Source organism: Penicillium oxalicum, chromosome I (assembly GCF_001723175.1).
Source record: "Penicillium oxalicum strain HP7-1 chromosome I, whole genome shotgun sequence".
Lineage (NCBI taxonomy): Eukaryota > Fungi > Ascomycota > Eurotiomycetes > Eurotiales > Aspergillaceae > Penicillium > Penicillium oxalicum.
The window spans coordinates 3,879,754-3,905,895 of NC_064650.1; the positions used below are offsets into that span (position 1 = coordinate 3,879,754).

A 26,142-nucleotide genomic window follows, 5' to 3' on the forward strand; every position below is an offset into this window, starting at 1 on the left:
GGGATGCATTCTTGGGATTGTACAATATACCTCATGAAGCTATTATCGAGGGAGGGGGGAGGGGGGGGGGAAGTTTTTTTGGAAACCCGACGAGAGTTTCAATGTGGGCCCTGTCAAACCGATCATGTTAGTTTCAAGTCTGATGACTTTGCAGGGACAGGTAATCTTAGATTGATGGCGGATTTAGCGGGTTTGAAGAAGAGTCCGCTTTTCTCTCCTATCTCGTCATGTAGAAGGAGGATAGTATAGTAGGACTTGGAATGATTGAGTTAAAGGGGGAGGGGGGGGGTAAAGAGGGAGGTTTAGAGGGGGAAAGCTCGGCAAATGGATGCTCCGCTCAAGAATCAGGAGTTGAACCTGATCTCTTTAGTTTCTCCTCCTTGATGAAGTTTCTGGAAGGGTTTGACGTGTTGAGGAGGAGCCAATCGGGGTAAAAATAGATGAGTGGACTGTTTTGGGTGGATCGTCGAGGGTAGGAGGGACAATAGCGTTGTTTGGGAAATGAGAGATTGGGTTTCCTTTTGAGATGTTGGCCGACAATGTGAATGCTGAGAGACAGGAGTTGCGCAGACTGAGAGACTCGTTGCACACTAGCTCTAGGCAATTCTTGATTGGTTAATGCTGACAATTTACGTGACAGACTGCCCAGGGGGGTTCTGTGGGATGATGCTTAGAATGGACCAGTGCGTCTTTGACAGACTGGATGCTCGGGGTAGCAAAGCTTTCAATGACTGACAAAAAAGTCACTGGTGATTCTGCTAGAATGCTGGGTTGAGAACTGCACAAAACCAGCGGGTGCATTCAGGCCTTTGATGTTTGATATCAACATCTGACTTCTACAGAACTGGTCCAGGTATGTCTAATGATGGCATGATTGTCATAATCTATTTCACTTGGAGCACAAGCAACGAGAGCATTCATACTGAGAGTCATGGGGACTACTGCTATATGGCATCCGTTAGAGCTGTTCGATTTTCCCCGTCTACAATTATACATGAGCATAGGATAACCATTTTGCCAGACTATGATACTACAAGGGTAGTCCACATCGAGCCTGAAGCTATATAAGAATTCATCAACAAGCATCCTCAAGATACAGAATAGCCTCTTCAACCTCTCAAGATGCCACAGCTAGTCAAATTAGCTATCATCCTCTCTTGGGCACAGTCTTGAATCCAAGACATACCAACCTCTCTATCGATCAAAGAACTGTCTCTACTCATTCATGCAGCCTAGAACATCAGAGTTTCTATGTCTTTCACATGTCTGGCACACGGGTCATACTGACCAGAGGTGAAGATTGAGCCAGCTTAGCTGAGCCACCTGGTTCCAGCGTGAGAGATTGCAGAATCCAAGGCAGAACACGAATATCTCTCTGTTCAGGTCTAATTCACACGGTCAGAAGAATTGTCATTCATGTAGGAACTTCGATGGCTGCGTGTAGGATGAACTGAGATGCATACACTCGTTTGCCAACACCCTCTCAGGCCGAGCTCAGATATTTCCACGATTCGATTGCTCATCTCATCGGCGTCATGAGGAGCAAGTCTTTTGAGTTTTCTCAAACTCATGAAAACATCACAACACGCTTTGTTTTCTTTCAAATTGCAGTTTCTTCCTTTGACCACAAATTCTCTGCAAATACCCTCAAACTATCGACAATCACCAAGGCTTGCTTTACTCTTCTTAGTACTTCCCCCGACGATTGCACAATTGTGCATGAGCACCGGTGTCAGGCCCGGCCATCTCTTCAAGTTACTCGCTTTCGAGTCTTTGAACACACATCTGCCTGATCAAGGGCATCTCTCAGCCTTAACTGAACACATCTAATATGCCCAACCACGGACGCCGCTTCGAGGGCGGGTGGGCACCCTTTGGTGCATGGAAAAGAAAAAGTGAAGAAGTGTACGTTTCTCCCTTGCTCTTGGAAACCCTCAAGCCCTCACTCACGTGGCTGAATGATACTCCAGGCTGGAAAAAATCAGGCTTCCCGATACGTGAGTCATGATCGATAGCTTTGCCGCTGCATGTTAGCAAGCCTGATCCTAAGACAATACTTACCATTCAACATTTCAACAGCGTGATCTGTGCCCTTTGCGAGCGAGATTTACCACTGACTCATTTCACTCCCTCTGCTCTGAAACGTCTTCGGTCCGCAGTTCTCCATCAGGGTATTGGAATCCTGGTCAATCAACAGATTGCCAGATGCGATGGATGTGGTACCCAGTCTCGACCTGAACTCCACTGCATGTCTTGCAACAAGGTCCGGCCCATCAATGAGTTTGCTCATGCTCAGCGCCAATTTGCTCAGCCGGTAAGAGGGACATTCTGATAGATCATAGTCTGGAGTCAAAGACGATGAGCTGACTCTAATCTACTTGACAAGGTCTGCCTCCCCTGCCAGGACAATCTGCAGCTTGACGAGCGGGATAAGCTTCCGGACGACCAAGTCCTGCCAGTAGACCTGACTCAGACAGAACTCCCAGAGCCGGGCATCGAAGAAGAGGTCTGTCAGATCCATGAGATTCGCTGTCCTTTTCTCCCCTTATACCCTGGAGCCCTATTGCTGACTTTGGCCGACTCGAATTTGGAAAGCCCTCTGAGTGGACGCTTGACATTCCAATGGAAATCGACATGTCTCAGCACAATGTCGGTAGAGAGGATGATCTAGACGAGGATGACTCTTCTCAAGATGAAGAGCGGGTGGTTCTCAGTTCTCTCATGGTATGCTCTTGCCATTTTGTTGAAAGGCAAAGGGAAAAGAAAAACTAAGGATTCTGATTATCCACTAATATGAACGCCATAGCGCTCGACTCCCTCGGATTCTCGATCGGTTACCCTTGGACCTACACAGAACCAGACCATCATTCAGGACATGGACCTTGAGACTCTTTTCGAATAGAGCGGAAGAATAGGAGGTGGTGGTTCTTGATCATGATGTGAAGCCTGGAGGGCCATCTTTCATTATTCCCCACATCAAAATTGAGCTGTTGGTTATCTATGGTCTGACAGACATGGCCTGCTTGGTTGAACCCCGGTCTTTTTTGAGTCTTTGGGAAGAGGAAAGATTTCAAGAAAATCAGAGGAGGAAAGAAGAATCTGGCGAAGATCTGGCTTACGAGACACAATGGCTAAATAGGCATCTGGAATCGAACTCCATTACAAAGGGATACTCAAACCACCTCGGAGACAGTAATTCAATTACCTTGTGTGAAATCAAGACATATTAGACCTTGCGACGAGCCTGCCATTCGACCGGGCCAATGTTACCCTCGCAGCAAGAGAAACTCGTATGGATGCCCCATTTATGTTTCTGAGTGGAAGCCAATTTACAGATGCAGCTGTCCGGGCGGGATCGAGGAATTGCTGTTAAGTTCACCAAAGGGCGCGACGAATCTCCATGATCACCGATTGGGGGGGGGGGAAGTGTACCTGTCTGGTTCAAACTTCAGATTCGGGCCGCTCCTGATCGGTACCATGGGTCAGGACTTGAATGGAACCATCCACCAAAGAGACGTGGATTTCCATTCGTGGTTGTGGGTGGTTCCGTTCAGACAACCATGGCATATATATGGCCGATAAGTAGGTATCTCTTGGAAGGGCCGGTCTTGCATAGACTCAGCTCTTCTGTAATCTGTCTACTCACCCTGCTGCGGAGGAATTTCTCATCCTGGAGCCGTGTTAGGGTCAATCTCCAGCTAGGAGCCCTGAGAAAGGAGTATCCATCTGTGCAACAGTGGGCTTTGAGTGGGCGTGATCCAGGGTAGGTCTGTAGCAAAGTTGGAAAGTCATTTCGTATTTGACGAGTGCCTACTGAGTATCCGGAATTGGGGTTAACGGAGCCTTCATATATATATGGTAGCCTTGTGTGACAGAAATCCCGTACTCCTCATCTGGGCTGGGTTGTACTACCGGTTCACATCTATTACCCTCAGGTGTATATGTATAAGAGGTATCGTGAGTAAGTAGTCGATTCTTGTCGAGTGACTGACGAGAGATTCAGCACGCAGAGAGATGCATCAAGTACACTGAAAGTAAAAGTACTCCCGACGAATGCGATCTCCTTATCCGTGTGGCCTCGACGACGGGTACGATCCAATACAGTAGACAGGATTCAACAGATCATGCCCGAGTCAAGACCCGATCAATAAGCAGCTAGAGTCAACGACGAGATTCTCCATGTTCCTAGTGCTGTGTGCTGCGTCGTCTCTGACTCTCGTGATGATCTTCTCTGTACATTCGACACACCAGAATCGGATATCCCCCGATTGGGCACGGCTGGTCCACCGCTGGACCGATCGACCTGACCTTTCTGATCGAGACCCCCCAACTTTGGACAGCTCGCCACGAGGGAGCTGCAGGAATGTCACGGTCGATGGGAAAATAAGCTCACCAGGCGAGCGGTTTAAGGTTCTCTGGCCAGCATGTTTTTTTTTTACCAGACTGCCGCCTCTTCTCTCTGCAACGCCATCCGCATCATCGAGAAGCGCCCCTTGCCAAAAGGATGGCTTTTTGACGGACCCTCGATGGGACAATTGCCGATCACGACGGGCGGCACAGTACTTGGGCCGGTGGCACTAAATTAGATTAATCGTGCGCCACATTCACCATAGGCCGACCCTGCACTGATGATGTGCATCATTGCATCCGGATAGGCGTGGCCTTGACGCTGCTTGCACCTGTGACGTCGCGCGTCGAGTATGCAACTCGATCAGAGAGACCTCTCGAGGAACGTGGTCACCCAACGTACCCACGGCTTCATCGGCTTCATAGTGGCCTCCTCTGTACTTAGTCGTCGGCTGATGTGTGTACTTTTGAGTCTCTGCGACACGAGAAGAATCATCCCTACAAAAGAGAGCATCGATTGTTTAAGACGTTGTGATCTAGCAGCAACATCGTCATCATCATCACCATTCTCTTAGTAATGCCACTTGGCCTTTACCCCGGACAGCTTTGATTGTACCGCCCGCGCCCCAAGTCTCGTGGGTGTGACGCTCGACGTGAAAGACAGTTTGGGGGAGATCGCCACTCGGTTCTTTCCATCTCGTCTGCTCTTTTCCACTCGCATCTTCTTTCCCCCCCCACAACCGCCCCTCCTCCAGCGGGCCGGCGCTGACAATTTCTCTGCCTGACGTCCAACTTCAGGCTGCTTGTTTCATCGCTGTCTCACTGGCTGACCTCGGACAACTGAATACGGACTTCTTGCTTTTTTTCCTTTCGTCTTCTGGACTGTGTTTCTAAAATTGTCTGGGAATCGTGTGATAATCCATCTTGTGCCCCTCTCTCCTATCGTCAAAACATCCTCAGTTGCTCGGTCATTCCCCTCGTCTCTCACACGACCGTGGTCTTGCCGTTTCCCCCGCTGAAAGAAACACCACTCGGATTCAAATGGCCTACGATGGCTATTATACATCATCAAATTCTTTTCAGCCCAGCAACATGAGCTCCAATATGCATCCAGATCCCAATGACCAGCATGGCTTTACACCGATCCCTCCGTATCCATCCAACAGTTACGATGCCGACCGTCTGAACATGCCCCAGCCGCAGATGCCCCCACATGGATCGTCTCCCATCAGCATGGAGGCAGACAGAGCACGACCGTCGTCCTTGGGGCCCAGTCACGGCCATATCAACGATGCCGTGAGCTCAGCAGTGAACCATGCCAACTCCTCGGATTACCTGTCTCCAGACGTCGTGAGTCAAATCACCGCAACAGTCATTCAACAGCTCAAGGCGACCGGCTTGGGTAATCTTCAGGGCAACGGCCCGATGGCGACGGCGCCGCCACCACCACGATCGCAGTCGCAGTCGCAGCAACAAGCGTGGTCCATGAGCCCGGATGTCGCCCCTCGTTCGCAATCAGAATCACCTCCGGCCATATCGCAATGGAATGATGCGGTCCCCGCGCCGCCGCCGCAGGCGCAGGTGAGTCCGAGGTCCAGCACCTCTGACACGGCTCAATCGAACCCCACACCCCAAGCCCCATCATTGTCAGCACCGCAGAGCGAAATGAGAGAGATTCGAACTTCATCCAAGTCATCGCCAGACTCTATCAGAGGGAGACGAGACTCGGTGTCCAGCCATGGCAGTCAGAAGGTCGAGCGACCCAAACCACCGTCCCGTGATGCGACAGTGGTGGAGATGACGACGTTGGAGAAAATCTGGGGCAAGCTGTTTGTGGATGATCAACCGACCAAGAGACTCGGCCAATTCCTGCGGGGAATCGCAATGCATCTGGTAAGCAATCCACATCCGCAGCCTGAGTGCGACGGTGGGAAAGGCTTGCAATTGACATCACACCTAGATTGAAGATTTCCCCCCCGGAAATACGCTTGTGATCGTGCCGGACAAATTGCAGAAGTTCTATGCCGATACTGAGGTGTCGTGGGACCCCTACCCCTGGCAAGGTATGGTTGAATTGCAAAAGGCACTGTGACTGGTGGGTCCTGGGTGGCTAATGTGTGAGAGGATAGACATCTTTGATGATCGGACATCATCCATATCCAGACTCTTCCGGGAAGTTAAAGCGCAACATCATTTGGTGCAGCTCGATGATCTCAGAGAGAGGCCGGACATACCGGGGTTGACTCCCAAAGGGTTCGAAGTGTGGGCCACGATCATGATCCAGATCCATCCAGAGCGCGAGCATGAGCGATTGCAAAAAGCGGTTCTGAACATGCCTATCAGCAACCCCGACGACAAGAAGGAGCGTTTCCCCAAGGAGCTTCCTCGGCGACTCTTCCCCGATCTCCCCAACTTGAAATTGAGAGAGGAAGTTGAGGAGTACATCATGAGGCACTGCGGTGTCGATCTGCCACCCATCACGGATGAAGAGCGCTCGCGTGCGAGTCGGTCCAAGAAGACTGCCCCCGCCACTCATCTCGACCCCGCCCAGTCTGTGAGACCAGCCGCTGGGTCCTTCACCCCGATCTCGGTCCTTTGATCGAGAGCGCCCGTCCGGGTCAGCCTCATCGTCCTCCGCGGTGATTGACGACGAGGATGAGGTCCTTCCATCCAAACCTATTGAGCGGGAGAGGAAGCCCTACACGGCTCAACCCGGAGGAGGCAAGAAATTTGAAGACGCCAGTCTCCCTAGGAGCCGCACAGAGAGTTTTTCGTCCAGTCGCCCTGCAGAGGTCCCGAGCTCTGCCACAAGTCACCGACACTCGACGTCAGACAAATACACTGTCGACTCGCTGTACTCTGGGCGAGGGGCGCCGGGGGCAGGCAAGGCACGTCGGCGATACTCGAGAGGCTCCCGCAGCTCGTCCCGCAGCGTGGGTCACGATTACCGCCATTCTGAAAGTGATCTTCTCGGGCGTGACTCGGGTTCCGCACGATATGGGGCGGCTTCCACAGGTGACATCTACTCCGACTCGCCTTCCTCGGTATTGCCAGACGACGACGTTCGACGATATCGAGACCATCATCGCGGGGGGAGTCGAACCGGCGACGAGGAGTACTACCGTGGATTACTCGGTGGCCAGGGCGGCGGTCCTGTGCACGAACACAAGCGATACCATTAACGGGACAGCCCTCCTGTTGCCAGAAAAGTCGCCAATCCAGCCGGTACCTGCCGTCTTGCTTACTTTGGCCTGTTCCCTGCTCTTATGTTTTTCCGGCTTGGGTTCCTTTCTATCTAGCGTTTTACTTTCTTTTTTTTTTGTATGCATGAACATACCCTTTGAGAGATTTATGAACGGCCTCGCGGCGATGACGATCACTAATGTATTTATGCCTTCTCGATGTATCTTTTTGAACTGCATTGGCTCAGACAACGACGATAATACCTATTCATATTCCTACTACAATGGGATTGGTCCTCTTGGACTATCTGGTAGTATCCATGGTACAAGGGTTGGTGTTTATTCAGCTCTGTAGGTTGATGAAGATGGCTTGATTTTCATGGCTCCGTCTTGACCCGACAACCTGAAGGTCCTCTCGTATACTGCCTTGCAGGACCCATCTACCGACTATCTCGCCCCGCACCATTCGAAGCCAACGCCTTTTTCCACTGAATGTCACGCATCAAGCTGACTCCATTTTCCCGACTCAGCATGGCCTCCTTCGCCCTTTTCTGCTCCTCCCGCTCATACCGCTTCTGGATATGATGGAAGTCCCGCTCTTCCCGTTCAGCCCGTCTCTTGACGCGTCTTTCAGCCCGCTGACGATGCTCAATCGCCATCACATCTCCCCTCTCCGCATCCGCTCTGCACCGATCCACCTCTTCCGACGAGAGCACCCACGGCACAGCGAGAACCTCCACCAGAAAGCGCAAGCGCTGATCGATAAATTGCATTTCAGCATTCGTATCGCGGATCAGCGTGAATCGCTCCAGATTTAACTGCATCGTAGACCGGAAATGAGACGGCGTGCCTTTGATTTTTACACTTCGACCTGGCTGCAGACTGGAAATATCGAGGATGGTCCTGTCTGTGGCGGAGACGTGTTCAGGTCGTATGCTCCGCGCATGCGTATTGCTGCTGGACGGGCCGTGTTCTTCTGGCTGGTCCGCGTCATGGATGAACTCTGATTGCGTGTTTGGCCTGGTGGAAGGGTCTGCGTGGAGAATGCAGATGTCGAGAGTGGCGCCGCTGCTATCGTCGAGGGTGATGATGGTGCGTCTGGGGACTTCGGTTCGGGCGATGATTACGCCGACGATGCAGATGAAGCGGATTGGGTGGTTCTTGTAGAAGAAGATGGATTGACCTGGGATGGTGGATTAGTACAGAGTGTGGACCTTTCTTGAACGGCCCAATGACGGGTGTATGTGATGCTCTGGCCTGGTGTGAATACTATCCGAACCGATCTTGATGGGGAGGATGTCCTTGGGGTCTAGTTCCAGTCTGGGATAACATGCCAATTTACTACTACTGGCAAAAGTAGTGGTAGCAGCAGTAGGAGGAGGAGGAGGAGGAGGAGGAGGAGGAGGAGGAGGAGGAGGAGGAGGAGGAGAAGAAGGAGGCTGAAAGGAGGTAACACAGTCGATCATCGACACTACCACCTCGACCAAGGCATACAAAATCGATAAATTCCCATCGCCATCCAGACCCCGGTCCTCCTCCCCCATCCCAAGCAACCAAGACCCTCCAAATACACAGAAATGAAACCAAGAGCAAGTGACTCACCATTGAAATTTGATGGTCTATGTAATCGATGGACATCCGCAGCCGCCATTTTCACCCAGGCAAAGTGTGTCGGGGATGCCTTGAAGCAGAACGCCGGATAGAAGACAAGGTCCGCATGGCGAGATGTCTCCATCGGTTCATTTTTCCTAGTATGTACTACAAGGTTCTCATACAAGGGACCGAAGCTAATTGAACTGGGTGACTTGAGGAGGGGACTTTTTGTCGGAGGCCAGGTGTTGGTGGTGTAGTCAGACCACGGTAGATTTCCAGTATTTCTACTGTTTTAGTAGTTGGTTGGTACGGCGACTTTGTTAACGTCTCTGGGGCGGGACGAGTGTCACGTGCGATTAAGTATTGATCGACGGATGCACCGCTGAGGGGCCGCGTCGTTTTTCCAATTTAGCCCTTTTCGGCGAGTCCAGCCGGGCTTTTTGAGAATGTAGCTGCGGCTGCAGCAGTCTTGGTCTTTTTTTTTGTTTTATCTTTTGAACGATGATACTATTAGAATGGTGGGCTTAGAGATCCGGTCATTCCTATGCATAAATTGCACCCACACATTCCTCTGCTAGGTTGTTTAAAATCGACATTTAAGGTGCATCGTTCATTTTTACTTGTCTAGTAAATCATTGTTTCCCCTTCCATCATTCTCTTCTTGGGGTTTCGAGGCATCTGCTCTTGCCGCCGTCTCTCCTCCGGACTGATATCGTCCACATTCGTCTCCTGTCGATCTTCTCCCAACGCAGCCTTGACCTCGGCTTCACTATTCTCATGACCCGCCGTGGCAACCGTCAAGATCTCCCGTTCAAACCCGCCAATATGCTCCCATTCAATCCCCGCAGCACTCAGCATCCGACACCCCTCCGACTCGCCAACAAAGGTCTCCGGCTCCTTCACCCCAAAAAACACCTTATGTACCCCGGGCCGTCCTCCCTCGCGAGTCCGTGCAATACGCTGGGCGCACGGGGTATTTCCCGACAGTCTTTTACCACACGGCTCCATGGAGACGTACATCAGGAGCTTGCGGTCTGGCTCATCGGGGAGTACTGAGGCGACATTATCTTCAGAGGCATTGTGTACAGCGGCAAAGTTGGAGAAGCAGCATTGTTCAGCATGTGTGTTGCCTGCTAGTTCCATGGTATAACCGGTGGAGAGGATGCGGTCCTCGGCACCTGTAGAGTCATCATTCTTGCGAGACAGAAGAATCGCTCCCACGCGAAAGTTTGTTGGGCGTGGTGGGGATTGTTCAGCGAGAGAGATACATTTTTGCATATATGCGGAGTGGGGGAACTGGTTCGTCATTGTGGCCGAATCTAGATCTGATGGTTTCTGGTGGGGGGATGCTCTTGTGTGCTTTTGAAGATGGGGTGATGTTGAACCGGGGACCCGGTCGGTCGGTAGTGAGGGATGAAGGACGAAGAAAGTGGATAGGTAGCTGTCTGGCAATTTCTGGAGAGAGAGTGTGTTCGACAAGATGTCACGATAGACTCAGAGAGAAATTGGGTTGACCTGGTCGTCCAAAAGATGGAGATAGAACGAGGGAAGACTAATGCCGAAAGGCGGATATCTCGAGCAGAACGATGACGAAATGGGTCCGCCGCGTGTTGATCGCGTAAGACCGACCCGCGCGCCGCGGCGGCATCGCTAATTTATGCTTGGCGCTGTTGTTTGCGCAAAATCAGTGGTTCCAAGACAGTCTTCTCCTGTGCACTCTATATCATTCCAACGGGCCAAGCTACCTTTCAAATGGCAAAAGGCTCAAAGAAGGAAGCTCTCGATGAGCAGCTGCCCTCGGTCGAGGAGGATCTCTATAAGCTTCTGGGGGTGGAGTCGGATGCCACCTCAGAAGCTATCAAGACTGCCTACAGAAAGAATGCTTTGAAGCACCATCCTGGTTCGTCATGGCCCAATTTGAGAAAAAAAAAAAAAGAGAAAAACCAACACAATTCTGATTCCCACCTTGAAGTCATACTAACCCTTTGATCACAGACAAGGTCAGCGAAGAACACCGTGAAGAAGCCAACAAGAGATTCCAGCAGATTGCCCTTGCCTATGGTGTCCTCTCGGATGAGCGCCGACGAAAGCTGTACGATCGCACCGGTAACACTGAAGAAATCCTTGGTGAAGATGAGGATTTTGACTGGCTGGACTTTTACCGCGAGCAACTTTCTGCCATGTTGGACACTCGTGCACTGGATGATTTCCAGAAAAAATACAAGGGCTCGGATGAGGAGAAGACCGACATTCTCACAGCATATGAGCAGGGTGAGGGAAATATGGATCACATCTATGACTCGGTGATGCTCTCCAACGTGCTTGAGGATGATGCACGCTTCCGCTCCATCATTGATCAGGCCATCAGTGAGGGCCAGGTGGAGAATTACCCCACATACAGCGAGGAGCCAGAGAGCAAGCACCAGCGCCGCGTGAGACGGGCTCAAAAGGAAGCCAAAGAGGCGGAGAAGCACGCAAGAGACACAGAGAATGCCAAGAAAAAGAGAGCCGCATCAGCATCCAAGTCAAAGGCCACCGCAAAGGGAAAAGGAGCTGATGATGAGAATGATCTTCTCGCCATGATCACCAAACGTCAGCAGCACCGTGGCCAGAGCTTCCTTGCTCATCTAGAGGAAAAATATGCACAGCCCTCCAAGGGATCCAAACGCACCGTGATGGATGAGCCACCAGAGGAGGCATTTGCCTCTGTTGGTGCCCGCAAGAAGTCCAAGAGTGCCAAGTCTCAGGAGAAAAAGTCTTCGAAAGCCTGATCAGGCGCAGTTCCTTCTCATTACGACTCTCATTGAATTTCTCTGAGCGCTTTTATTTTGTTGGTTTCCAGGGGGCTCTTCGCACCCGCTCGTTGGGTAAGGGTGTTTAGGTGTTTCTGTGGACGATTTTTCCTGGGCGGAGAGGCCTTTCAATCCAGTGTCTGCGTCGATGCATTGATTTGTATGGGGTGTAATAATGCTTCTGTTGAGGGAGGTTCAGCGTTGAAACCTGCTTGTATCCATAACATGAATTCCATACTTGTTCTATCGTGATTTTGATGTTTCTCTATAGGTTAGTCCAGATCTCTCAACCAGTGAATATTTTCGATCTCTTTCACACAATATGGATTGTAATCAGGTTGTGATCATTCACATCAGTGTAACACATGGCACATGAGCCGGGGACAGAGCTGCGATTGAGACACACACAAAGTCACCCCCTTTGTGAGAAGAAGCCCCGATAGAGCAGGTGCACAGCGCTGCTCTTGCCCGAGGGTCGCTGCAGAGGTTCAACATCATACATTCTATACCTGTCGTTGGTAAAAGCCCATCTAGAAAAGATATCAAATACTAGATTGTCAGGAAGAGATACGTTTTTTGCGCCACCCTGTGCTTCCAGACAATCTTGTGGCATGCACGCTTTTCGCACTGTAGTCCAAAGCAACATTCTCTGGCGAACACCGTCTCTGGTAGCATCAAGAACATATGGATGCTTTCAGAGATGGTTGATTCTCACTCATGGCAGGCCAATTGACTCGCAAGCATGAGCCAATGGCAATTGTGCATAGACCAAGAAGAAGAATAGGGCAGTCTTTGTCAATCTTAGATTTCGGTGCACACATATCCCTCCGACACAAGCGATTAGGCCAATGTAATAGCGGAAGCTAGTGGGATGGACAATGTACGCGCATCTGCTCCCATCTCAATCCCTACACCGAGAAGGTCATTGGCGCTGAACTGTAGGAGCTGCGTCGCAAGAACAGAAACCATAGTTCACTTCATCGGAGCCGCTTCTTCCAGGCCGTCCAGTCGAACAGGGACAGGACAGATCTGGCTCCATCGCATTCCCAGCCAGAGATTCTCCACGCCGAGTCCCGTCGTCAGCTCGAATGGTCCACAAGGGGAGGGCCAGTAGTTAGTTCCGCGGCGTCGTCACCTCGATTATGTCGTCGCCGAGACTCGAGAAAGCGACCACACCAGGCGGGTCATGAGCGATCTCACTTCTCCTGCGCTCCTCTTCTCTTCTCTCATCTTTTCACCATCCAGTTCGTCCATCATCTTTCTCATCCCATCATCACTTCGATTGCATCAACGCTGAGATCTGATCAAAAATCACAAGAGCTCAGCTCTCATTCTTGCCCAACTCCCCTGCCTGACCCTCATTCTTCACACTTTCTTTCCCCGGCTTTTTCTTCCCCAGAATTCCCACCTTGCGTACTGCGTGTGCCTCACTGCTGCCAGTGTGTGTGGGTGTGTGTTTGAGCATCCTCAGGTTGCAGACAACCCTTGGCGCATCCAGCACAGCTGCTTAGGGGTTTCATTGGTCCCTTCTTCATCTTCATTCTCCTCTTGTTCCTCGTCCCGGTCCTCTCCTTCTTCCTGGCTCCAGCCACCAGGAGTCAAGCTTCCTCCCCCAGACGCTGGAAGGGGGTTAGAAGATCTTTAATTGTCGTCAGCCCGACGATCGGCTCCACATTCCGTTGAAATTGCGGCTTCTCGTTGGTTAACTGGCATCCCGAGCACCCCCACCCGAGGTCCAGGTCAAGCCCGCCACAGGCGGAACCGCACGACATGTCGGACCCAGCTAACCGTCGAGCTTCCTCGTCCACATCTTCACTTTCTTCGACATCCGAGACTGCGCCCCAGCCAGAGGCTCCCCCACAGCCTCAACCCTCACCACAATCCTCAGAGCCCAGTGACCCTCGTCGCAAAAACCCGTTACTGCATCGTGCGATCCAGAGGATCATCAAACCCCCGCGCAGAGAGCGAGGTTCAACTTCGCGGTGGGCTGCATTGGCCCGGCGTAGAGCTCAGGGCCTAGTAGAACCGTTGGCGTCGTCGCCATTGCGTGGAGTATCCACGGTCATGTCCAGATCCGCTTCTCCTGAGAGACAACTTGCGCGTGGTGAAGATACGCATGCTCAGCGGGACGTGAGGGATGGATCTTCCCAGGGTGATCGTCGAGCTCCCACTGCTCGAGAGGCGGCCATAGAGGAGGATGCAAAGTCGGATGTGTCCACTCTGTCATCCGACCAAACTGTGGTGAAGAAAAAGACCCAAGGTCGAAAAGCCATGGCCGCCATGATGTCGGGATTAGAAGGGCGCTTGTTCCCTCGAAGTTTGTCTCGTGGGCGCGAGTCCAGTCGTGGTCCCTCGTCACGCAGCCGCACTTCCTCGTTGGACTCACGCGCTGGCCCATCCACCGCACGTCTCAGTCGCTCTGCATCTCCCACCAACCGCAAACCTCCTTCCTCATCTCACCCCGACACTCCTGCTTCCTCCTCGTGCAAGGAAAAATCCTTCAGAATGGACCCGGCTCGTAATAAATCCGACGACGCTCTGGTCAGCAAATCTGAAACCATGCCCACCTACGTCCGGCCCACTGAACACGCCGAGCCCGGAGAGCGCGTGGCCAAGGATGTTTTTGATCGTGAAAACAAAATGCTGGCAAGCAGTAGTGACGACGATCACAACGGAGATGACAGCGATGACGACGGCGATGATGAGGATGGTGATGACGATGAAGAAAGCGATGATGCACAAGGCGACGATGAAGATTCTGATGAAGATGAGCCCAGTCTCCCCGGCGTCACCTTCGTCACTGCCGGCCGGGGTCGCCAGACAAAGTCTCGCGCTAGCGGCCCCTCGAGCAACACCAGATCGGGTGAAGCCAGTGGCTCTCAGGAGTCCAAGCCCGCGTCTCAAGACACCCGTACGTATCTCTCACTTTTCTCTTACCTTCCTTTTTGAGAGATGACTAACTCACTATTCAGAGCCTCCTTCCTCCAAGCACAACATCCCGAACCAGGACCGCAAGCCTGGAAAGTCTGTGCTGAAGAGCGTCGTCCGGCCTCAGACCAATTTTGAGGTCCCCACCCCCCGTGCTCGGTCCGCTGCTGGCACCCCATGCGGATCCGACGATGAGGAGGAGGAGGCTGCCATTAACCGGGCTCAACGACTGAGCATCTACGTGTCGGCCATCGACAATCGTGTCCCCAACCGCTCGATTCGAACCATCGTCCGCGGTGAGTTCGATGAGATCCAGCAAGAGGCGGCTGAGGGACGTCGCCGACAACGCAAGTACCTGGTGGCCACCGATCTGAGCCAGGAGTCCGAATACGCCCTGGAGTGGACCATCGGGGGTCTGCTGCGCCCCGGTGATACCATGTATGCGATTTTCGCCATACATGAGGACGCCAATGCCGGCGCGGTCCAGGTGGGTGAAGGCGCCAAGGCCATGCAGGATGCCGTCGCCGTCGTCGGAAACCAGACGAAGGAGGCTTCCGGAGCGTCCCGCACTGGCACCCTCAACCTCCTGGGTCGGCTGAGTTCCGGGGTCGCTGGCAAGACCAGCTCCGTTGAGACCCGTGTTTCCCCCGCCGCGGAGGCCGAGCGAGTTCGTGCTGTGGAGAAAATCTCTGATATCTGTATCGGATTTCTTCGCAAGACGGGCTTGTCAGTACGTATTGCGGTGGAAGTGATCCACTGCAAAAGCCCAAAGCAGATGATCACTGAGGCTGTAAGTGAACCCTACACCCCTCACCTTCTTTACATACGCAGTGAGCTGACCGACTCTCTTCAGATCGACGAACTGGAGCCAACGCTGGCAATTGTGGGTGCTCGTGGCCAGAGTGCCTTGAAAGGGTCAGTCGATTCTCTTTTTTTTTATTTGTTCTTCTGACTTCTCCTTATTTCCTTTGACATCGCCCGGTAACTAACATCTTACAGAGTCCTGTTGGGCTCCTTTTCAAATTACCTGATCTCCAAGTCCTCCGTTCCGGTGATGGTTGCCCGTCACAAGCTCCAGCGCCAGCTGGCCACCTCGCAGACGACCATGAGGCTGGCGAACAACCTGACCGCCTCCAAGACCTTGCGGGAGAAGCTCGAGGCGGAGGCCAAGGAGAAGGCCAAGGCTGAAGCCAAGGCAAAGGCTCAGGCGAAAGCCGCGAGTAAGCCGGGTGGCACGGCCGACAAGGCCCCCTGAGCTGACGGCACCACTCACAGCGAAGGGACTGGTAGTGGGGATGGTGGTTTTCTTTTTTTCCCTCCTCTCTCTTCTTTCTTTTGCATTTTTCTTTTTTTTGAATTGTAAGGGAGAGCGCGATAAAGCGCTCACTCCTTTTTATGATGTATTTTTATGCGGCATGAAGCGGCATGGCCAAGGGCGATGGAGTTGTCTCCTTTTGTTTTTTTCTTTTCTTTTCTTTTTTGTTTTTTTTGTTTCTTTTTTATTCATATTTGCTTTTACATTTATTGATACCCGAAATCCAACGTCTTTCTTGGCTTGCTCCAATCGTCTTCGCAAACGCAAATTCGTGGCTTCTAACACAATTCTTTCTACCAACCTCGGTCACGGGTTATGTAGTACCTGCATATATAAAAATGAAGGCAATGCCACTTTGTCTGGCCATAACCTTAAAGAGATATACCAACAGGTTCGCCGCCTGCAGGTACCAGAGAGATTTGATTGGGTATACAAGATAGGAGAATGAGAGGAGATATAATATGATGTATTCTGACTTGGACGTAGGCGGGGAAGGTGGTATATTTCATTCCACGAAAAAAGTATATTACCTAAGGTAGAAACTCAAAGTACAGTGGAGATGTGAAGTAGTCCAAGACCTGATATATACTTCCGGCCGAACAGCGTATTTCTGGCAGATATTATATCTTTCGAAGGCCTGCAACTAGTAAACAAAAAGATGGCTGTCATGGCGTCTTTTCTTCTTTAAGATATCCATGAATGGTATACGTGTAGTACCCCTAGCAGAAGACTATTGATTTATAGGCCATATATCAAAATTTCGTTTGGCTGGCATGGATGGAATTTCATGTAGTTATCATTCAAGGCTTAATGTCCTGATGTGTCCCATCTGCGAACTAATCTCATGAGTTGCACAGACACAAGGTTCACTTGAGTATCAGATGGTAGGTTCTTTCTAAGGGCAAGGGATTCCAAAGAACGCTCGTGGTTCATGTTTTGAGGGCAGAATTTCTCGGTGGATTGCAACATTACTGTACGCTTACGTTCAGCTCTGGGTGTATTTTATTACTTATTACTCGGGAAAGATGCAAGCCAAAGGCATGATCAGCGCTTACAAGGAGCCAGGATGATAGTCAAAAACAAGTCATAAATTTAAGGGCAACAATAATTCATACGATCACCTCTGCATTCGCACGGGGGCCCGGGGAAAAAACACAGGATGCACAGGGCTTGAGACGAAGAAGGACCTGGACAAAAAAAAACCCGGACCGAGGCTGTCAATCTTCACACATGATGTCCGATGCATCAGTTATCGTTTCAGTCATGGATAGGGCATATGTGGCGCCCTCTTTCATCACATGAGAGGCTTGTTACAACCATTTCTAGATCTGGGTTAGTATACTGGTGGTCATGATGCGCAGCAGGGAAATAAATGGCCGGAAAAAAAGAGGAGGGAGAAAAGAGAAGAGAGAAAAGGAAGAGCTCAAGTGATCTTACAGGAACAATGTTTCCAAAAGTGCAAGCTGCGCTAACAACGTTTCCGAGGCCAGCCAGGGTACCTCCACGGCTGTACTGGTTGGCGATGCTCTCGAGACATCTGAAAGTGGAGCAGGAGAAAGAGGTGCCGGTGTTGCCCGAGTTGAACTGGTCCAGGAGGTGGTCGATGCAGGTGTGCCAGGCCTGGGCTTCAGCCGGGGAGTACTTGTTCTGCTGCTGGGTGTACTGCCACTGCTGGGGCTGGGAGTTTTGCTGATAGCCCTGCTGGTAGCCCTGGTTTTGCATCTGCTGGGAGGGCTACTGCTGGTACTGCTGGTTTCCACTGTACTGGGCAGTGACGGCGACAGCCATGGTGATAACGAAGGCAATGGAGAACTTCATTTTTATTGCTGTGATCCGACCCGGTTAGAAGGAGTCGAGGAGGAAGAACAATGGGGAGTTGGGCAGACAGAGAAGAACTGAACGTACGAGTGGAAGGACGTTGGTCAAAAGCGATAGCTTAGAGAAAGGTGAGAGTCGAGGAATAGTAGCTTGGTAGATAGTTGGAGAAGATGAGGATGATGATGAGGAAGAGATCAGAGCAGGTTGGGATCTGGTATTTATAACTTCTCAACTACCCTCGTTCCGGGTCATAACCCCTCAGGATCTTCTCCTGGCGGAGCTTGATCGGCCCTGTTGATGCTGGATCCTCAACTCAGACCTGGATTGAGCGTTGTGCATGATCGTATCTGCGCGCTATGAGATCAATTTCGAAGCAGTAGGATGACGATGATCTGGACAGATGCCGCCCTCACGTCGTACGATCGAAGATCTTCTGCCATTTGGGGAAGAGTCTACATAGAATTGAGTGAGAAATCCTTCGACCTTAGAAACTCACATCATGCCAATCAATCGAGATCCCCGGTCTGAAGGTCTGAGATCAATTTACCGGAAGGGCAACCTGCAATGCAAGCCATTTCACACAGCACGACGCTTCAAGGCTCTGCTACCGTGAAGATGGGCTACAGATCATCTTCAATCAGGGCATTAGACCCCTGAGGTGATTTCTGATGCATCTTGTTCTTCTAGGTATCGGGCAATTCATGACATCGAACATTATGCATAGGTATTTCGTGAGCGATCTCACACTTTATTATTGACTGGTGCTTGACTCATTATTCCTTTTAATAAATAAACCTAAAGATTCGTAATTCGGCTTGCGCAATGATTAGAGAAAGAAGCATCAGGTCGGTCAAATCGGTCAGCCAATGACCCTGGACCGGTTATTAGAGAGCAACTCATATCGGAATTCTGCACATTCGTAGCGTGTAACCTGCAGGGGAGCTCGCATGCATCGCGCAATGACATCGCATTTTGCCGGTCAATATCTATCAAGTATGAGTGGTCATAGATGCTGCGATCAAGTCGCAGCTGCATGTCTTCCATCCACGATCACGAGTAAAATAGAAAGAGTTCCCATAGAGCATATTGCTATACATGTCGCCTGGCGATTGATCTCACGCTCGATGAGGTAGACAGCATAGGTCGGTACTGCTCACCAGCCCCATCACCTCAGCTCCACATGGACCGCGTCCGACATTCTTGCGCGAATAATCACTCGAAGCCGCCAGAAGCACGTCGATCATCTCAGCTCAAATCTAGATGTCCAAGAACCTGAAAGTTCTGATACGGTAATTTTTGCCGCCAGAAGGCAGCGGGACTGGTGCTGCGTTGAGTCTCTTCACTGGACCATCAACTCCCACATTGCTGCAGGATGATAGTGTGTGGCCAGGACTGTGAAATCCAAGACTCAACTGAGACCTTTTCTTTGGGAACCACCTGTGATGATCGACAACTCATCTTGTGTTTCTTGTTTCTTTCCATATTTACAGACAAATGAGGACCTCCAAACAGGGAGACATTTCGGCAGCGCGTATGTGGCATTCAATGCATGGATTCGATCGTACTGCCTCATCAACGAAGATCCGATAGGCTCTGATCTATCGTACATGAGGTATTAGGGGTCCAGACCCATGATCAATGATATGTTTGTTCGATGCGATGTAGCTGGATTTCAAGACCAAAGAAAAAAAAAAAAGTGAAAAAGAAAATACATCACAAGAGAAGAAGAGAAAGAGAAAGGCGAGTGGGACCCTCCAGGATTCACAGAAGGTCTTCCATTCCTGATAACAACACAGCGGAGACTTGGTAACGGACTTCCTGGCTTCCATTTCCAACTACTCTATTCCTCTAGCCTGCAAAGATGGATACTCTGGGTTTGCGCTATCTATGTACACATTTATGCATGTACCTTGGCCCTGCGCTTGACTTGCCAGGTCCGACCCACTCCAGCCTGGTGGTCACCGATGGGCTATGTGGCGACGCTTGGCCCGGGATTGACCGAAGATGCTTAAATCTGGCCCCGGTCATCGTATATGCAAGGGACTAAGGCTTCAATCTCGGCGCGGCTCGGACGGCGGAGAAGCTAGCGGGTTGACCGTAAAATCTTGCTCCACACCCCCACAGCAAAAGTGCATTCGATACTTCTGGTCCGTCGATCCATGCATCCGGTGGCACGAGCTACATTTCACATTTACCCCTGCTGCCTCCAAGGATGAACGGTACCTCTGAGGACTGGACAGGCCGGCCTCTGTCCCTGATTTCGAAACCATCCACGATGAAGTGACCTGACGATGCACCGAGAAAAACCGATCGATCGGTCGGGCATTCAAGGGAGATAGTCTGTGCAACCGGCAAGCTCAGCTTGCATCGTATGTGGTAGACTGAGAGTCTGCAATGGATATTTTTCCTTGTCAGGAGGAAGAAACGACCACAAGGGCAAGGGGGAGGGGGGTGGGGGACAGACACTCGAAGATCACGATCATGAACCAGACGGAGATGATCGACCAAGGTTTGGATACAAATGACATGATGTCTGAACACATATAAAGTCCATTGCCAATCGCCTCGCATCCAGAGGGTAGAGAAACCAAGCAGACTCAAGCCATCATGGCAAGAATCACGGCAGTTCTCGCTTTTTCGCTTGCGATAGCCATCTCCGCGGCCGAGACCACTCAGAGTCGGGCTCCTCCGCGTAGACTCACCCTCGACGACATCATTCCAACCACCGACCACACGTCCGGCCAAGTCAAATGTTGTCCCCAAGGCACCGAGTTTGATGGCCAGGCGTGCGTTCTGGGGACCCCCCTCTGTCCCGAGGGCAGTGCACGAGTCGGAGACGCATGTGTCTTCAAGGCCTAGCCCTTTTGTGACCATGGCTACGAGTTCAAGAACGGCGTGTGTGTGACCAGCGAGCCTCCCTCGTGTGGAGGCAAGTCGATCCTCAGAGATAATCACTGTGTCACGGATGGACAAGCCGATTGCGGCCCTGGATACCTGTTGCAAGGCAACGTGTGTGTCTCCCAGAAACCCCCTGCGTGCCCCTCTGGCCAGCATTTCACGGGGACAAGCTGTGCCTCTCTCACTGGTCCCAAATGCCAGGATGGTAGCAAGCTTGATGGCGGCGTCTGTGTCGATATCCAGCCTCCAATTTGTTCCAAGGGCGCCTCTTTCGATGCGGCTTCGTCGCGCTGCATTGTTGTGTCGCAACTGAATTGCCCCGAAAATACCGTTGCTCAGAATGGCCAATGCGTCTCCATCCAAAAGCCCTTCTGCAGCGAGGGCGCGGTTTATAATGAGAAGATTCAGTCGTGCACCATTGTCGAGTCTCCCAAGTGTCCGGACGGCACGGAGTTGCATGGCAAGTCGTGTGTGTATCAGGGCCCACTTGCGTGCCCCGGAGGCACTGTCGTCTCTGTCGACAAAGCCCACGGCACGGCTCGTTGCTGCCCCCAGGGAATGTCTTGGGATAGAAGCGTCTGTTTCGTGCAGCCGGTGAATGGCAAATGTCCTGACGGTAGCGAGGCGATCCATGGTCGCTGTGAAAAGCACTCCAACCCTCCCCCAGAGTACCCCCGGGGATTCAAGCTTGACAAATCACGTTGTGTTTCACAGCAGCCACCAACTTGCCCCGAACACTCTCGCTTCGATAACGGGCATTGCATCGTCTCGGCCCAGCTCAAGTGCCCGCAAGGATTTGTGTTGCTCGGCTCGGACTGCGTCACCCAGCAGCCTCCCTCATGTCCGATCCACAGCAGAATCGAAGGCAACAAGTGCGTGAGTGATTTCCCGCCGTCTTGTGATGCTCCAGGCAAGTGGGATGGTCGTCGGTGCGTGATCAATGGCCATGCCACTTGCGAGGAAGGTATTCACAAGGGGGACGATTGTGTGACTGGAAATATCCCTTCATGTATCGATGGTGCCACTTTTGATGGAACTCGCTGTGTATCTGTCTCTGTTCCTCGCTGCCCTCAAGGCACTGTTCTGAACGAAAACGGCCTGTGCATGACCTCTACGCCCCCTCAATGCCCTGCCAACACCCACTTCCAGAACGGCCAGTGTGTCTACGGTGTTCCTACCTGTCCGATGGGCCAGAGATATTTCAATGGCCGTTGCGAAAGTGCCGAGCCTCCTCGATGTGCACAGAACTTTGTCTGGAAGGACGGCCGCTGCGTGCGGGTCACCGAGCAGCATTGTGACAGAGGCTTTGTTCTTAAAGATGGCCAGTGTATCTCCACCACCAACCCGGACTGCGGCAACCTGATTTTCAACGGCAAGTATTGCATTGCCAGCCCGCCAGTGTGCCCGGACGGTACCTATCTCGATGCTGGTCGTTGCTTTTCCTTTTAAGAGCCTCAATGTCCTCGCGGGTTCAAATTCGATGGCAGGAAGTGCTCTGCGTATGAGAAGCCGCAGTGCCCCCCCCCCCCGGTGCCGTGTTTGATCAGAACAGCCATGACTGCGTTGCCTCGAGAAAACCCCAGTGCCCTCCCAACCAGCAATTCAACGGAAAACACTGTGCCATTATCACCGGCGACTGCCTCGAATTTGAGTACTGCCCTACCGGGTCATATGGCAAGGGTTGTCGACGCACGCCTCTTGGAGTTGTGTGTGACGGGGATCGCTCGGAAAAGCCCAACACTCAAGACACTCCTGGGGGTCATTCGTACCCGAACAACAACCAGCAGCCCATCCTGAACGGCAACAACGGCGGCTGGAGAGAGACCCCCCAGAATGGTTACCAGGAACAAGGCTACCGTGGCCAGCCCCAACAGCAAAATAATGGCATGTGGAGGGAGGAGCCAGCACGCAACAACTTTGACCACCAGCAGCAGCCCGTGGCACACGGCAACTGAAACGAGCAACCTGGTGCTGGCTACGGACAGCAGGGGAATTCAGGTCCCTATGGAGGTAACTGGAATGAGCAGCCAGCGTCTGGACCTGCTCCGGGCACCCAGGGCTGGCTTGAACGACCTGCCCCCAGGTAAATCGTCCCGCTGTTTGTATGCAGGGCCGTGTCTTCCATTCTCGGCCTGGTTCACCGAGGAACTCGGCCATCGGAGGGAGAAGGATTCTCTGTAGTTCTTCAGAGGAGATTAATCAGGAAGCCTCGCACTTGGGATTGGACCGCGCTCCTTGCGCTAGTGTCTGACTGTTCTGTACTGAGTGTGGTTTTTTGTCTCCGGCGAAGGACCTATCATTCATTAGTCTTTTGTTTCCTTGATCTTGTTTCATCTGGGACTAGTCGCTCACTTAATAATCAAGTTCTTACTCATGTTCAAAAATAACCTCTCCAAAGCACAGCGTAGTCCGTCTTGTCTCCCGGTTGACGATAGGGATGGTCTCGGGTCGGTTCTGTTTTTCAAATTGACTACAAATGGGCAGAATTGGAGCACTTGTAAAAATAAAACCCCCTCACGGTTATTGGTCTCTACAGATTTCGCCTGATACGCCCAGGGATGTGATCCTCAGATAAATTGTATTGTAATTTCCGCTCAAAAAAAAGGAAACGAGTATATGGCCTGTCTATCTGCAATTGATTTATACCACATTTTTGAGCTGCTGCCCAGCCAGGAACCGGCGCAAATTTTCCGTAATCAACGCTTCACAGCCCTGCGGTCGTCCACCCGCCGCATGAGGAGAGATGATCACATTCGGCGCCTTCCAGAGACGACTCGATTCGGGAAGAGGCTCCTGTTTGAACACGTCCAACGCCGCTCCGGCGATCTCGCCTTTCTCCAACGCATCCACCAGCGCATCCTCATCGATCGACACTCCACGGCCGACATTGACCACCCACGCATGTTTGGGAAGCAACTTGAGTCTCTCGGCGTTGAGCACATCCACGGTGGAATCGGAGCCTGGCAGAATCATCACGAGCGCATCCGTCTCCGGGAGAAGTTCGGACAACTTGTCCTCGGCGTAGACCTCGACTCCATTGCGCACTCCCTGACTCCGAGCAATACCCTTGACTTGAGCACCGAGGGCAGTCAGACAGGGTGTGAGCGTCTTGGCGATGCTGCCGTATCCCCAAATGAGCACGCGGGCACCGCGCAATGTGGTGAAATCTGAGCGGGGGAAGGATCCGCCCAAGTGACCCGGCCACTTGGACTGAAGCTGGTAGTCGCGCATCTCGTAAAAGTGCCGGGCCGCATTCAGCAAGAGGCCGAGGGTGTGTTCGGCGACGGGATAATCGTGGAGCCCGACACCGGTGGTGACGATTGTTTTGTTGGAGTCGAAGCCGGCGGAGAGCACGTCATTGGGCCCGGCGGCGAGGGACTGGATCCATTTCACATTCTTCAATCGCTGGGCTGCGTCCTTGAGGTTGTCGGCGCTGTTGCACCAGGTCACGAGGATGTCTGCGTCGATGTGCTCTTCGGGGATGGTCGATTTGACATCATATGGGTGGAGAGAGACAGCGAAGCCCTGGAGACTTGGGACGTCGAGGGCCACGGATGTGGGGTAGAGAAGCTTCATGTTTGCAAACGAAGAGGTAAAAATATGAATTGAAATTGCTCTATAATGACAGCTTCGAAAGGGAGAAAGAAGGTTGAATAGAAAGGAGAAAGAGAAGGAGGTTATGTCACAGTTGTTCGTCAATTTTGCTTCGTGAGGGACGCTCTCTCGATTTGGTGCGGGGAGACGTGGGGGTGCAGCAACTACGGATTCCAGCCACGTTGGAAGATGGAAATACTTTGAAGGTACATTTGTTTTGCAAATTGCGCAGTGTCAACTGAAAGTACTCTTTAGGTACAGAAATACTTGGGCCATGGTCACTCCTCCCCGCGGGGCATTTTCATTTGCCGTCTGGTGGCCGATCGGCACTAGTCCAAGCCAATCCTCGACGCGGGTGAACCGACCCGGAGGTCTTTCACCCTTTACTTTTCTTGTGTTTGTTGTCTATTGATATCATCTATTGTGTTGTGGTTGGTAGATGGTGAAATGTCACAGCCTTTGTGAAATTAATAAAAAGATAATAAAAGATTACCACGAGGTGGGAATTTTCGACTGTATCGTCCCCAAGCTCATAGATGATGCCCCCCAACCGCATCTGCACAATGGAAGACGTCCGGCGTCGGCAATCCATCGGCATCAGATTAGTTGGCAGGTCAAAAGCTTTCCCACCAATCACCTCGTCAACTGTAAATTTTCCGGCGACTGCGAATCGATGCTTGAGACTCTCACGCCTTGAGGCACCGATTGAGCACAATCATGAGAATTTAGAGAATTGCAGCCATAAGAGTCCGGCCGACAATCAGACAACCCCGTCCGATCAACGTCTCACCCGGTATACTATCCGGGCATTTCAGCTTCTGTAGATACAGTTCCCACGGTTTCACAAAGAACTACAACAAGTATCGTTCGTAGCCTCCTCAATTCCACGAGTAGCCACTTGATCCAGCAAAGGACCTGAGATCTTCACTTTCACCGAAGGGGTCGATGTGTACTGGTCGAACATGGTCAGCGACATCCTTACATCTTTCACCCGAACTTGGCGATTTGAAGCAGCATCTACTGGTTTCTTTGTCAAAAGTATTCTGGTTGTAGGTGAGTAGAAGAATCAGTATGGGATCCACGTCGATGAGCATGGAAATCGTGTGTTCTGTGCCATGTCGCCGCGGTTGTCTGTGTGGACCAATGCCTTCCGCCTGGACTCAAAACTCCGGGTCACTGTACACAGCTATGCGCCGGTCCTCATCTAGACTATGAGCTTGTTCCATTCTGACTCACCGTGCACATTATGTGGTGAAGAAGTGGTTCGGAGATTTCTTCAGTCGGGGCTGACTGGATAGAGTCTCAAGACTTCAGGCCAAGATTCGACTTAGTGTAGCTCGGTTGATGGCAGATCTCTGACCAGCGTCAACATTAGGAAAATGACTGCGACTGTTGCTGGCACTCAACTGAGCATTACGGAGAGACTTTGTCCTTTTTTTTCTCTCTTCTCTCCGTCCTTTTTTTTCTCTCTCATTCAGTAAAATGCGACGTGGATGCCTCGGAGCTCATCCACGAGGTCGTCGGACGAAGAGTGTGAGACTGATGACTACGAATGCTCCATCACGTGCAAGGTCACCGCCCAAGCTCCAGCATCCAGACAGCTTGGCCAACCCCCTCGGCCATCCCGCTCTGCTCCCAATCGCTTCACCCATCCGACCTCGTCTGTCTTGTTCCG

At 51.8% G+C, this 26,142-nt stretch overlaps 10 protein-coding genes across 10 annotated transcripts; 5 read left to right on the plus strand and 5 right to left on the minus strand.

Moving 5' to 3' along the window:
- Positions 1-1,831: 1,831 nt before the first annotated feature.
- Positions 1,832-2,902, plus strand: POX_a01273 (uncharacterized protein; the record flags this gene model as incomplete). Its single annotated transcript, XM_050110201.1, has 6 exons — positions 1,832-1,905; positions 1,971-1,997; positions 2,080-2,314; positions 2,387-2,506; positions 2,596-2,724; positions 2,807-2,902. The coding sequence occupies 6 exons, from the start codon at positions 1,832-1,834 to the stop codon at positions 2,900-2,902; spliced, it is 681 nt and encodes a 226-aa protein (XP_049973969.1).
- A 2,537-nt stretch (positions 2,903-5,439) lies between these two features.
- POX_a01274 (uncharacterized protein) lies at positions 5,440-7,529 on the plus strand (the record flags this gene model as incomplete). Its single annotated transcript, XM_050110202.1, has 4 exons — positions 5,440-6,240; positions 6,308-6,410; positions 6,477-6,901; positions 6,954-7,529. The coding sequence occupies 4 exons, from the start codon at positions 5,440-5,442 to the stop codon at positions 7,527-7,529; spliced, it is 1,905 nt and encodes a 634-aa protein (XP_049973970.1).
- A 440-nt stretch (positions 7,530-7,969) lies between these two features.
- POX_a01275 (uncharacterized protein) lies at positions 7,970-9,180 on the minus strand (the record flags this gene model as incomplete). The annotated part of the gene is made up of 3 exons (XM_050110203.1): positions 7,970-8,712; positions 8,809-9,090; positions 9,132-9,180. 3 exons carry the CDS (start codon positions 9,178-9,180, stop codon positions 7,970-7,972), a joined length of 1,074 nt encoding a protein of 357 aa, XP_049973971.1.
- Positions 9,181-9,746: 566 nt separating this feature from the next.
- On the minus strand, positions 9,747-10,430 carry POX_a01276 (uncharacterized protein; the record flags this gene model as incomplete). Its single annotated transcript, XM_050110204.1, has 1 exon — positions 9,747-10,430. One exon carries the CDS (start codon positions 10,428-10,430, stop codon positions 9,747-9,749), a length of 684 nt encoding a protein of 227 aa, XP_049973972.1.
- A 444-nt stretch (positions 10,431-10,874) lies between these two features.
- POX_a01277 (putative J domain-containing protein) lies at positions 10,875-11,893 on the plus strand (the record flags this gene model as incomplete). Its single annotated transcript, XM_050110205.1, has 2 exons — positions 10,875-11,022; positions 11,118-11,893. 2 exons carry the CDS (start codon positions 10,875-10,877, stop codon positions 11,891-11,893), a joined length of 924 nt encoding a protein of 307 aa, XP_049973973.1.
- A 1,342-nt stretch (positions 11,894-13,235) lies between these two features.
- On the minus strand, positions 13,236-13,379 carry POX_a01278 (uncharacterized protein; the record flags this gene model as incomplete). The annotated part of the gene is made up of 1 exon (XM_050110206.1): positions 13,236-13,379. One exon carries the CDS (start codon positions 13,377-13,379, stop codon positions 13,236-13,238), a length of 144 nt encoding a protein of 47 aa, XP_049973974.1.
- A 305-nt stretch (positions 13,380-13,684) lies between these two features.
- POX_a01279 (uncharacterized protein) lies at positions 13,685-16,097 on the plus strand (the record flags this gene model as incomplete). The annotated part of the gene is made up of 4 exons (XM_050110207.1): positions 13,685-14,825; positions 14,887-15,632; positions 15,696-15,757; positions 15,842-16,097. The coding sequence occupies 4 exons, from the start codon at positions 13,685-13,687 to the stop codon at positions 16,095-16,097; spliced, it is 2,205 nt and encodes a 734-aa protein (XP_049973975.1).
- A 1,370-nt stretch (positions 16,098-17,467) lies between these two features.
- On the minus strand, positions 17,468-17,879 carry POX_a01280 (uncharacterized protein; the record flags this gene model as incomplete). Its single annotated transcript, XM_050110208.1, has 2 exons — positions 17,468-17,479; positions 17,595-17,879. The coding sequence occupies 2 exons, from the start codon at positions 17,877-17,879 to the stop codon at positions 17,468-17,470; spliced, it is 297 nt and encodes a 98-aa protein (XP_049973976.1).
- Positions 17,880-20,582: 2,703 nt separating this feature from the next.
- POX_a01281 (uncharacterized protein) lies at positions 20,583-22,828 on the plus strand (the record flags this gene model as incomplete). Its single annotated transcript, XM_050110209.1, has 3 exons — positions 20,583-20,761; positions 20,885-22,284; positions 22,389-22,828. The coding sequence occupies 3 exons, from the start codon at positions 20,583-20,585 to the stop codon at positions 22,826-22,828; spliced, it is 2,019 nt and encodes a 672-aa protein (XP_049973977.1).
- A 685-nt stretch (positions 22,829-23,513) lies between these two features.
- Positions 23,514-24,449, minus strand: POX_a01282 (uncharacterized protein; the record flags this gene model as incomplete). Its single annotated transcript, XM_050110210.1, has 1 exon — positions 23,514-24,449. The coding sequence occupies one exon, from the start codon at positions 24,447-24,449 to the stop codon at positions 23,514-23,516; it is 936 nt and encodes a 311-aa protein (XP_049973978.1).
- Between the last annotated feature and the right edge of the window lie 1,693 nt (positions 24,450-26,142).